The sequence below is a fragment of the Rhincodon typus genome, chromosome 2, assembly GCF_021869965.1.
Source record: "Rhincodon typus isolate 14 chromosome 2, sRhiTyp1.1, whole genome shotgun sequence".
Classification (NCBI taxonomy): Eukaryota; Metazoa; Chordata; class Chondrichthyes; order Orectolobiformes; family Rhincodontidae; genus Rhincodon; species Rhincodon typus.
In genome coordinates, this window is record NC_063333.1 from 81,494,599 (window position 1) to 81,508,376 (window position 13,778).

Consider the following 13,778-nt stretch of genomic DNA (forward strand, 5'->3'; position numbering starts at 1 on the left):
CGACTGAGCATAGTTTTTATATGTAAATTAGAAGTTAACCAATGTGATAATTACAGATGTTAAGCAGTGAGTGCCTAGGTAAGAACACGTTTTCAATGACAACTTAAAACTTTAGGTGAACTGTAATTTTATCTTCCACAGGAGTCATTCCATACTCAGAATGAACAACTGTAGCACCCCAGCAGCCAATATTTGTCTCTAATAATGAGTAGCAAGACAATGTGCATAGGCACAGTGGATTTTTTTTTCTGATATTCTTCCCAAAAATTATTTACATTGCAACCTACTTAAGTGTGTGCTGATCCTGTGAGGGAGGGCAATGGGGAACTTAGATTCTCAATGGATGACAGATCAGCAGTCCATCTCCTTGACCAATGAGTTGAAGCAATGACAAAGAAACTAAGGAATGGCTGAGAGCAAATAGGCTGATTAATGTTATAGCAGTAACTGAAAGATAAATAAATTGGGGCCCACTCTAAAACTTTTAGTATTCCATATTTAATATTTCTAATGTAGTATGAGACCTCATTTAACTATGCTACAAGTAGTAACCAGCCTTCTACAAACACAAATCAAATCCCTGGCGTATGAGAACAAAGGAAAGGTCACAAGAATCACCAAGGTCATGGTGTTACATTGAACTGACAGCAAAGATTTATTGGATCCATATCACTTTATTATTAATGCAGCATTTGAGAGAATTAGGATGTTTTGGTCTTAGAAGAATGACAAATAACCGTCATATGGAGGTGGGCAAGAGGATATTGGTCATTCTTATGTCATAATTAGCTGCCCCATGATCATTGGTCAAAGGATTCAGACAATAGGTTGATGTAGTGTAAACTAACAGTCCCTAGAAATAGGCACTATCAACAAGTGCACAGAACAGAGAGGAGTCCCTACTAGGTGGTCCTTGAGGTGGCAGTCCTCAGGGACTGGTCTTCTTCAAATGGAGAATGGACTTGAAGAAGATTGAGGGATGACCCAGGGAACACTTTGACTGGACAGCAGGATACTTTCTTCACAACTTTACTGAGACTGATATGTTGTAAGCCAACAGCTTGTTTGTCCTCTGATATCAGTGACCCATCCTCAATTGTCATGACTGTGTATTTTCCTTGTATAATTAACTAATTGTCAGATCTAAACCTCTGGTCATTAGAAACTCAAAGCATCTGAAAATTGCTTACAAATGGTCAACTGTCTATATTAGGAAACTGTAATCGTGCCTCCCTAAAATCTAACAGAGGGAAAGAAAAATACAACTGGAGAGAGTGAAAAAGTAGAAAGAAAGGGTAAATATGAAAAAAACTACAAAATTTAAAGAACCACTGAAAACAATTTGCTACAAAAACAAGACTCAATTGTTTGATTGTACTCCTTCTGGGAATAAAAAAGGTGGAGGGATATCCCACAAAAATAAATCTCACTAAAAAGGTATTTATATAGTTACATAGCAACCTTCACTCTCTGTGGAGAGTTTAACAGACAATTAATATGCCATTATGGCAATTTCTTGAAACTCACAGGGAGGCTTTGGGAAAGCTGTCGTCCTTTTCAAAAGGTTAGAAATGAAGCAGCACAAATTTCCAATATTTTGTTGAGACAGTCATAACAAGACTATCTATTCAATGTCACCAGTTACTGCAAAATTTATATATTAATGTTGGGAAGCAAATTAATCTTGGCATTATTTTACCCGTAAAGTATGCTCCCATATGTTGAATGGATATAATTTGCATACAGAACATGCATCCTAACCCCGTGATGAGCAGTTTGCACAGCTTTTGAATATAAACTTAAGATATTTAAAACCAAATATTTCTTGACTTATGCTGTGTCTACTGATGAACAGAAGGAGCTAGATACAATAACAAGCCTGTTCAAAACGGATATCAGTCAGGGCAGGATTACAATTCAGAGACTTTGATTTTAGCTTGCATGATTATAATTTTGTTCTTTTTCATGTTACTTTATTCTTCACTATCAGTTTCTAATAATAAGGCATAGATTTCGTGGTGTTTTGTCTTGATTTTTTAAGAAAGTTTAAAAAATGAAAGAAATGGAAGCAGAAACTGCATTAACTGGATTTGATTACTAAAGTTTGGAGGAAGGGTCACTGGACCTGAAACGTTAACTCTGATTTCTCTCCACAGATGCTGCTGGACCTGCTGAGCTTTTCCAACAATTTCTATTTTTGTTTCTGATTTCTAGCATCTGCAGTTCTTTCAGTTTTTATTACCGAGATTAACTTTTCTTTTTAATCACAGTCCATAGAACAAAACTAAAGAAAATACGCACAAGTATATACTGTACATGGAAAAATATTTGCTAAAATTAGTTCACATTATTATTGAATTCTGACCGGTTCTTTTTCTTGTTCATTGGCCTTTGTTGTATGCTCTTGTTCAGAGGAAGCAAATTGGTGATGTTTCCTGCTTGATTTCCTGCTTTTAATGCTGTTCCTGCTTTTAATGCTGTTCCTGTTAATAATCTTTACACTTTTCTGTTCATTTTCTGATGGTTTCACTTCCTTCAAAGTATCATCTGTTTCTTCATCACTTTCACTGTCCCTACAAGAATTCTTGAACATAAAGCCACACAAGCCGTTATTTTGGTGTTGGAATTGCTGATTCTAAAGGGGTAATTTGAACCCCAATGCTCTACATAAACCGAAACAGTCAAACTCACCCAGAATACTTACCTGCCATGGAAGTGCGATGAATTATCATTTACTGATTTTTTTACTTACTCAGTGCTGTAGGTTAGTTCATTTGGGATGTCTTATCATAACCAGCAGGATGCATTCTTATACATGCATGGAAGGTGAAGACAATATCATCAGGATCTGACAACAATTTTAAACTTCAGACCTAAGTGGCACACTGTAGTGAGTTTCCCAGCAGGAAACAACACAGTGGATTGATGTCAGAAGGCTTCCAAAACCACAGAGTTTTTTTTACTTTTAATGGTCACTCATATAATAGTATGGATATTCCTAAATATTATAGATATCCTCAATTCCTTCACTACATGCATAAAATGAAAATTTCAGATGTTAAGGGCTGTTCACATTGTTGTTGTGAACAGATAAAAGTACTACCAAGGCAAATCTTGCTTAATTTCTTAATAGCTTGTAACAGGAACATTATAAAGTTCTTCTTAGGGAGGGTTGTGTTGACATTCTAGGGCATGTCAATATTAAGAAGCTGTTATTGGGTGTCTTTAAAAACATTAAGATAAGTCTGGAGGGCCTATTGGGATCAGACATGACAATATGCCTCAATGAACAAAGGCAGTCAAAGCTTTCATACAACTCAACTTCTTTTGCACAGGGGTTTTATAGATTTTCACAGAATACGTGTACGGCATAAGCCAATTTATCTTGCACCACTGTATCAATTAGGAGACATATACACTGCATACTGAACATAATTAATTCAGACTAGCAGTGAGGAAAGTGCAGTGTGCTGCCCCTCTGACAACAAACTTGGCTTCTTAATGAGATCCATTTGATGTGAGACTCTCATTTCTTTGCTAAAAAGGTGTTCTTGGAATAGAAAGCAATCTCTCTGGACTTTTCTTCCTCCTCATGTATTGTATATTGTCGTTTCTCTGCAATGAATTGCTTCAATATTTTACCTCATTATATGACGCGCTTGTAAGCAAAATTCTACAGCAACATCTGTCACAAGGAAACAGAATAATTAAGGCTGAATTTGTAATTTTCTGTCTTCTGGTGAAGATGTGTTCAGCTTACCTGTTGCTTTACCAGGGAATAATAGAGACCCTTTCTTTGCATGAGTTCACTGTGTTTTCCTTGTTCAGTGACCACTCCATTGTCAAAGGCAGCAATAACATCGGCAGTGCGAATTGTTGTGAGGCGGTGGGCAATCACAATGGTGGTCCGACCTGTTCTTGCCTGTAGTGAAAGACACTGATCAGATAAGGTATTACCAAACCTTGCTCAAAAGGATTGAAAACTGAACGATATTCCTCTGTAATTCTCAAAGGTTATTTTAATGACCATGCCCCTTTAAACAGAGAACTGTTCATTGACAGGTACAGATCATCATTATGTTCACATTTTGTCATTGCTCAGGAAACCCAGACTGGATGTGAATGTTGTAACTGTACTAAACAGTCATAGCAAAACCTGTTCATAAAAGAAAGAGCTCCCTGCTGTGGCCTCCCTGCTGTGAGGAAATCGTTTTGCAATAAAATTCAGTAACTATGGTTGTGTTAAAGTTTTAGCAAAGATTTGTAGCTCGGGTTGTGGATGAGGTTGTTGACTTGCTCGCCGAGCTGGCTTGTTTTTGTTCAGATGTTTTGTCACCGTGCTAGGTAACATCATCAGTGAGGCCTCCGATGAAGCGATGTTGTTCTACTCCACTTGGAATTTATACTGTCCAGTTCGTTATAGTGAGTGGTGTCATTTCCGGTTTTGTTCTGTATGGGGTTGGATATGGGGTCCAATTCTATATGTTTATTGATTGCATTATGGGTGGAGAACCATGCCTCTAGGAATTCCCGTGCATGTCTATGTTTGGCTTGGGCTACTATAGTTACCTTGTCCCAGTTAAACTGATGGCCTTCATTGTCGAAATGTACTGATATTAAGGAAAGTTTGTGCCAAAAATCACAGTATCTAAATACTATGGACCAGCAATGGACTACAACCCTAGAACAGGCCATCACCATCAAACAACACAGGACCAAAACAATGAAGAGACACGAACTACAGGAGAAACTCACCAAACTGATCCACCACAAAAACAAGGACAATGACAAGCCGGACACATGAATAAGAAACCTATCTAACAGACAATTCACAGAAACTGAGAAAGCTGTCCTATTACGCTGACTGAACTATAACCACAAAGATGCGAACAGAACAGACTTTATGGGCGCCCTGGAATGTACATTAAAAGACAGACTCATGGACGAACACAACAAGCCATTCGACAAACTATTATCTCCACACTAAACAGAAGGAACGAATGGGACATCCTGAACACATCAGAGAGAAAATCACTAGATATACTCAAGAAAGACAAGAACATTATAATCCTACCAGCAGACAAAGGGCACATGACCGTTATTATGAACAAACCGGACTATGTTGAAAAAGTACAGGCACTGCTCGCAGATACAAACACTTACCAACAGGTGGCGGTAGACCCAACACCGCAGCCAGGTAATAGGATCACCCAAACACTGACGAGCCTAAAGGCTGCAGGACAGATAACCACAATGGACTACATGAGAATGAAACCAGAAGGCACGAACACCCATTACTGCTATGGGCTTCCTAAAGTACACAAACCAGATATCCTCCTCAGACCCATTGTTTCCCTACCAGGAACACCTTCACACAAACTGGCCAAGGACCTATAACAGAGACTGAAACACCTATTCGACGGATCACTCCAAACCATCCACTCAACCCAAGAATTTCTCAACACCCTCAAGAACATAAAAATCAGCGATAACAAGATTATGGCGTCCTTTGATGTCACAGCATTATTCACGTCAATTGACATCCCACTAGCCAAAGAAACATTGGCCACATTACTAGAGGAAGCAGGAACACAGACCAGCAGCTCCATTAGCAATGACAACATACTCAAAATACTAGACTTGTGCCTCACTACGCACTTCGTCTTTAATGGTCAAGTATACAAACAGATCAATGGCACACCCATGCGGTCATCCATCTCAGGACTCATCACAGAGGCAGTCATGCAAAGACTAGAACACACCATCCTTCCCCTCATTCAACCTAACCTGTGGATCTGCTACATAGACGATACATTTGTCATTATTAAACACAACAAGCTAACAGAGACCCACCACCTCACCAACAACGTATTTGCCAGGATTAAATTCACAAGGGAAGAAGAAAACAATGATCAGTTACCATTTCTGGACGTCAGAGTTGAGCGTATGACCAACGGGGAGTTACAAGCCTCAGTATACAGGAAAGCAACACACACTGACCAAATCCTCAACTTCCACAACAACCACCCCAACGTCCACAAACAAAGCTGTATTAGGACACTATTTAAACAGGCCACCACTCACTGCAACACGCCAGAACTATGCAGGAAAGAGGAAGAGCACCTATACAAAATCTTCACTGTGATTATGCCAGCAACTTCATCCAGAGGTGCCTACTAAATAGACAACAATAGGACACAGTGCACCCTAACACACTGGCCACACTGCCCTACACCAAGAACATATCAGAACTGACAAAGAGACTCCTACAATTACTAGGAATCATGGTGGCACAGAGGCCCACAGCCACTCTACGACAAACACTCAAGCATTAAAGAGCACATTCCCACAACATGCAGAACCAATGTAGTTTACAAAATACTATACAACAACTGCCACAAACATTACATCAGACAGACAGGAAGGAAACTAGCCATTAGAATACACGAACATCAGCTAGAAGCAAAACGACACGACAAACTTTCCTTAATCTCAGTACAATCAGACAATGAAGGCCATCAGTTTATCTGGGACAATGTAACCACAGTAGCCCAAACCAAAATAAACACTCACAGGAATTCCTAGAGGCATGGTTCTCAATCCATAATGCAATCAACAAACATATAGAATTGGACCCAATATACAAATCCAATCAGAACGAAACCTACTCACAATGAAGGACAGGACAGTATAAATTCCAAGAGGAGTAGAACAACATCGCTTCATCGAAGGTCTCACTGATGATGTTACCTACCAAGGTAATGAAACGTCTGAACAAAAACACGCCAGCTCAGCGAGCAAATCAGCAACCTCAAAGATGGTTGCTTTTCAGACTGGAGGCCTATGATCAGCAGTGTGCCGCAAGGATTGGTGCTGGGTGCATTGTTTTTTGTAATTTATATAAATGATGTGGGTGTGAACATAGGAAATATGGTTAATAAGTTTGCAGATGACACCAAAATTGGAGGTGTAGTGGGCAGTAAAGAAGGTTACCTCAGAGTACAACAGGATCTTGATCAGATGGGCCAATGGAGTTTAATTTAGATAAATGTGAGATACTGCATTTTGGGAAGATGAATCAGGGCAGGACTTATACACTTAGTGGTAAGGTCCTGGGGAGTGTTGCTGAACAAAGAGACCTTGGAGTGCAGGTTCATAATTCCTTGAAAGTAGACTCGCAGATATTTAGGATAGCGAAGAAGGCATTTGGTATGCTTGTTGGTCAATGCTTTGAGTATAGGATTTGGGAGGTCATGTTGCAGCTGTGCAGGACTTTGGTTAGGCCACTTTTGGAACAGTGCGTGCAATTCTGGTCTCCCTGCTATAGGAAGGATGTTATGACACTTTTTAAAAATTCATTCATGGGATGTGGGCATTGCTGGCTAGACCAGCATTTATTGCCCATCCCTAATTGCCCAGAGGACAGTTAAGAGTCACCCACATTGCTGTGGGTCTGGAGTCACATGTAGGCCAGACCAGGTAGCGGTGGCAAATTTCCTTCCCTAAAGGACATTAGTGAACCACATGTTTTCTTTTCCTGACAATCAGCAATGGTTTCATGGTCATCATTAGACTCTTAATTCCAGATTTTTATGGAATTCAAATTCCACCATTTGCCATAACTGGATTTGAACCCAGGTCCCCAGAACATTACCTGGGTCTCTGGATTAATAGTCTAACGATAGTATCACAAGGTCATCGCCTATCTAGTGAAAGGGTTCAGAAAATATTTACAAGAATGTTGCCAGGATCGGATGGTTTGAGCTATAAGGAGAAGCTGAATAGGCTGGAGCTATTTTCCTTGGATGGTCAGAGGCTGAGGGGTGACCTTATAGAGGTTTATTAGATCATGAGGGTCATGGAAAGGGTAAATATACAAGGGACCAAAACTAGAACGCGTAGGTTTACGGTGAGAAGGGAAGGATTTAAAAAGGACCCAAGGGGCAACCTTTTCACACAGAGGATGGTGTGTGCATGGAATGAGCTGCCACAGGAAGTGGTGGAAACATTACAACATTTAAAAGGCATCTGGATGGGTGTATGAATAGGAAGGGTTTAGAGGGATACGGGCTAAATGCTGGCAAATGGGACTAGATTTATTTAGGATATCTGATCGGCACGGATAAGTTGGACTGAAGGATCTGTTTCTGTGCGGTACATCTCTATGACTCTAAAGATCAAGTGTGGACCAAATTCTTTCTGATAGGTCGGGCCTTCTTTGACACAAATTACTAGAAGGATTTTCGTCTCTAAAACTTATTGTACTCTATCACATTTCAAAGTATCCATTAAAATGCCTCTTGCTAGACATAGCATGCACTTTCTGTACTTTGAGATGATAGTAAATCCAGATATAAATAGTTTCCATTACAGGTGGTTCTTTTTTTATTTTTGCTTCCTTTCTCCAATTTGACTGACCATTCCAAAGGGCTTTGGAAAGACAAATTGGGAGTGAAATTTGAATATAGACTGTGCTTTAAAGATTAGAAATGTGGAGGAAGAAAGATTAAAATTTTGATTGCAGTCATTTGACATAGACCATTAAAGATATGCACTGCAAAAGTTTACTTCGAAAACTAGTCAGTCTGCTGTACATTTCTGAATTTCCAACTTCTTTTTCCTTTGTAAAGTCATTTACTCCATCACATGAAGGATGTTGTATAAGATAATGGTTCCAAAAGAGTTAATGTTGGAAACTACATCAGGGTCACCTCAATTAAAGATCTTACACTGCCTTTGGTGGAGAGTAGTGAAGTGCAGCTTGAGATCCCAATAGGATCAAATGAGTCATTCATGGCTCCTAATAGCCTTAGTAATTATGTTTAACTAGCCAATGTAACCTGTATCTGTCATCATCATGCAACATAATATATTTTGTGGTCAAAACAAGTGTGTCTTCTTGTTAACACTTAATAGTAATTCATCCTCCACCACTGTTAAGCAATCAGGTACTTAGATCCAATGTAGAAAGAAGGATTGGTGGCAACACTCACGCTCAACTGTTAATGGTTGGTTTTGTGAACACACATCAAAGTTACCTAACTGTACTTTTTCTCCCAAAGTACTGCTGCTGGAATCCATTTCAGTTGGAGTGATTTCTGCAAGAACTCTTAATCTACAACTTCATATACATATACATATTAACAATAGACAAGATTTATTCTCTTGATAGGAAAGAATGAGGCAAACAGATCTGGGACTTTTGGATACAAAAGCCATTGAAATTATGCTAAAATAGAAAAAGGATGCTTATGACAGATGTCAAGTAGAAAATACAATTAAGAACCAGACTGACTATAGAAGGCTCGGGTTGTGGGGGGAGAGGGTGAAAAATCAAACAAGTGAAGAAAAAAAAGAGCATTATAAGAGATTGGTAGCTAACACTCGAGAAAATCCCAGTGTTTTTGATAGGGATATGAATGGCAGAGGAGAAGCAGGGCCAATTAGAGACCAAGGGGACATGGCTGAGGTATTAAATGTATACTTTGCAATTATCTTGAAGTTGACTAGCGCTGGATCAGAGATGCATTCCGGGACACCGAAGGAAGTGTGAGTGGAAGTTGTGGAGACACTAACAATTTTTCAGTCTTCCTTAGACTCAGGGGTGATGTCAGTGGACTAGAGAATTTCAAATGCCGTATCCTTTTAAAACTACAGACTACTCAGTTTAAATTCAATGTTGGGAAACTTCTAGAGGCAATAATTTGGGACAAAATTACCGGTCGCATGGCTAAATACAAGTTATTAAGGAGTGCCAGCATGGATCTATTAAAGGAAACCCATGTTTAACCACATACACACACACACACACAGTTCTGAGGAAGGGTCACGGGACCTGCACCTGCCAGACCTGCTGGGCTTTTCCAGCAACTTTGTTTGTGTTCTATGTTTAACTAACTTACTGGAACTTACAGAGATAATGGAGTTGGTTGATGAGGGCACCTCAGCTGATGTGGTGTACATGGTCTTCCAAAAGGCATTTGATACGATGCCACACAGCAATACAACATAGAAAACATTTCACCTTGTGGGAAAAAAAGGACAGTAGCAACAAATTGGCAGAGTGACAGGAAACACAAGGTAATGCTTCGTGGATGCATTTTGGGCTGGGACAATGTAGTGGAGTTCCTGGGGGTCAGTGTTGGAAACTTCACTTTTCCTAGTTAATATTAATGATATAGACATTGGTGCACAGGACACAATTTCAAAATTTGTGGATGATACAAAATTTGGAAGCATTGAGAATAAGAAGTGCAGTGTAAAAAAAGCAAAAGGATATAGAGGTTGGTGGAGTGGGGTGGATAGGGTCAAACAAAATTCGCTGTGGAAAGTGTAATGTGTACAGGATAGACCGAACATGGAAAACTATAAAGTGCACAATTCTAAAAGGACTGGAAGAACAGAGGGACCTGGGTATATATGTGCCCAAGTCATTGACACAATAGGTTGAGATTGGAGTTAGTGAAGCATACAGTATTCTAGGCTTAATTGATAGGGATATTGAACATACAGACAAGGAGGTTATGTTGTATAAAACATCAGTCCAACCTCAGCTACAGTACTCCACCCAGCTCTAGATACTGTGCTTTAGAAAGCACAGAAGAGGTTAATGTGAATGTTTTCCGTCTTGAGGAATTTCAGTTATGAAGATAGATTGGAGAATTTGGGACTGTTTTTCTTGGAGAAGAGAAGGCTGAGAGGAGATCTGATAGAAGCATTCAAAACGCGGACAAAATAATTGAGAAAATGTTGCCATTTGGAAAAGGATTGGGAATGAAAGTGCATAGGTTTAAAGTAATTCCTTAAAAAAATTAAAAAAGTGATGTGAGGATTTTTTTTTCCATACAATGAATGGTGTCTGAAATACTCTGCCTGAGAGTGTGGTGAAGGCAAATTAAATCGATATATTCAAACAGAGAATTAGAACTCCATTTGAAAAGGGTTACAGGGAGAAGGAAGGTGAATGGTACTAACTGAGCTGCTCATTAGGACAGCAGGCACAGAAACAATGGACTGAATGGCCTCCTTCTGTGCTATAATAATTCTGTGATCTTGCTTGAACTTCTGCATCATTCCAGTTCTCTCTCTATAATTACATGATACTGACATCACCCTTAAACATGCTGCTAATGTCTCATTACTCTATATTGGTAACTAGCTAAAAGCATAATCCACATCTATGCTGGCAACAGTATTTAAAGATTTATTTGATACTACAATCAATGGTGAAGAAGACTTCATCAGAACTTAATGCTGACAGCAATGGAGGATGCTGAGGTTATGGAGTTTCTGGTAGTGGGATTTTGGGGGTTTGGAGGTTGTTGGTCAATCAACTTTCTGCTTTCCTGGTGCTTTTGAAGTCACTGTACTTTATCCTTTTAGAAATGCTCAAACTGAACCTATACTTTTAAAAAAAAACCCTCCACAATTCTTATCTTTTCCTTAGACAAATTAGTGTCTTAGCTACTCAAATATCCTTTGATGCTTTAAAATATTCAACTCATTTAACAGTTTTTTGTATTGTTTGGTTGAGAATACCTTTTACTTCATCTAAGAATCATTCTACTAGTATTTCCTCTCAGTATTTCTTTGTTGATTCAGTCCCTCTCCCCCTCCTCTTTCAAATTTTATTAAAATACTTTTCTTTTCTGAAGAATAAGACCTGAAACATCAACTGTATTCTCTTCTCAAATAGTAACTGATCTACTATATGTGTTCAGCATTTCTTCTGTATTTGCATTTATAGACAAGGAAAAGCTGTACAGATACATTATAGAATCATTGAAATGGAATGCATTACAATTAGCAAATATATGTTTGGAATTTGAGAAACAAAATGGAATACTTAGAACAAAGCAAAATTCTCACAGAAAGTACTTCTGATGGAGTAATAAGTAAGAAAAACAACTGTTCAGAAACAGGCTCACCATGTCTACTGTAGACGTTTAGTCAAAAATTTAATTGAGAAGCAAAACTTACCTGTTCAGTCTAAGTTCAATGACCAAGAGAGCAGGTCAGGAAATATAGCATGAAAGGGCAGCACATTTCATAAGATTTTACATCTTAAATTAAAGAAAGGAAAGTCCCACAATATTCACTGAGCTCCATGTCCAAACTAATACCTATGTATTTGGAATGCACACTTGTGTTAGTCATCAAATTTGCTGCAAATCTTTGAAAAATTGTACGCACAATTGAAGCTAGTAGTTTAACAGTACTGGGGAAATGCTGCACCAGACACAGATTAACTGGCTATTCATCATGTGAATGTTTATGAGATGGCGCTTTACCAGAACTGAGTGCCACATGTGTCTATCTATACCAGTATCCACTCATTAAAGTTATAGATGCAAAGTGTTGTAAAATATTTCTAAAATATATAATGAGGCAACTTGTTTCTTTTAAAACTATCATTAACTTGGCTTAATCAGTAAGAAAACTGGGCCAAAAGGAAAGAGTAACTGAAGGAGCTTTGGTATTTCCTACATTCTGGAATATTTAAAGTTTAAGAAACCTTGGGTCCCTTGCGTCAATACGTTGCCCAGGTAGCAATAAAAATAATGAACATTGCTCACTTACACAAAGTGCAGAGTTATTTTCTTAATAGCATGCAGGTTATTAAGCCAGATTGACTTGAAGCACGCAAGTCATACTCATAGGCACACAAAACTTGAAACTTAATTCTCTATTAAAATATTGCATAAATATATACTGAATTTGATAGCATTGTAAATGAAAGGAAATCAACAGGTTTGTTTTATCCAACTATGAATGAAATCAAGATGTAAATATCAATGGGCTTACATTGATGGTTAAGGCTTCTATTTTGATTCTCATTCCTGCAATAAATGTTTTGAGACAATTATCTATAGAAAGTTCAAAGTTCCATCAGGTGTTCATGAGTCACCTCAAGCAACATTCTTACCATTATCCTACTGGCTTTTCATTTACAGACAGTTTGCAGCTCTACAGCTCTAAAATCCTGCAGCTAATTGACAATTCCATAAGTACACCTTTTTAATTTAAGAAATCTAGATGAAGTCTAACTAAAAGATACCAAGTTGAAAAGAATAGGAAAGAGGATAATGAAAGTTATGCTTGAATTCCAAATACATGTATTTTATAGAAAGCAGGGAAGACTGAAGGAACTGAGGAATCAGGTTTGGAATGAACTTAAGCCAAGGTTTGAATTGATTGGACTCAAAGAAGGTGCAATTTGTCTTGTTTCCGACACAACAACAATTAAGAGAGGAGTATTTGATGCTAAAGAAGGAACAAAAAAGGAAGCTTGAGGTAAAATTGAGGTGACCATATTTTCTAGACTGAATCCATGAATACACGGAGTGCGAGGTTAGAAGGTAATCAGAATATAAAACTAGATTACGTATCAAAGCAAGACTAAACATCGTTGGAAGACCATATTTTAACAATTAATATTGGACATGACAAATGTAAAACAGGATGTGATGCCACACTATTGAAGTCCATTCAGACCCTGTTTATAAGCAATACTTTTCAGGAATGTCAAATTTCTCATACCTACTGGCTAAACAGGTCATGGTTCACTCTTGTCTAAAAATCTTCTTTCTGTTTAGTGTGTTTTGTGCTCTTTTATAGATGGCTCTCGAAATAGAAACTGATCTACATGAAATGGAAACTGCACAGTGAACATAACACAGATACAAAGTTGCTGGAAAAGCTCAGCAGGTCTGGCAGCATCTGTGAAGGAAAAAACAGAGTTAACGTTTCGGGTCTGGTGACCCTTCCTCAGACCCTTC

General features: G+C 38.4%; 1 protein-coding gene across 1 annotated transcript in view; it reads right to left on the minus strand.

Annotated features, from left to right (window-relative positions):
- The window catches only part of LOC109915228 (ATP-dependent translocase ABCB1-like), a 91,958-nt gene that overhangs the window by 36,531 nt on the left and 41,649 nt on the right, over nucleotides 1-13,778 (minus strand). The window contains exons 15-16 of the mRNA XM_048611749.1: nucleotides 3,761-3,922; nucleotides 2,366-2,584 (exon numbers count right to left, since the gene is read on the minus strand). Of these exons, the coding sequence (XP_048467706.1) occupies nucleotides 2,366-2,584; nucleotides 3,761-3,922 (381 nt within the window). The remainder of the gene's footprint in view (nucleotides 1-2,365; nucleotides 2,585-3,760; nucleotides 3,923-13,778) is intronic.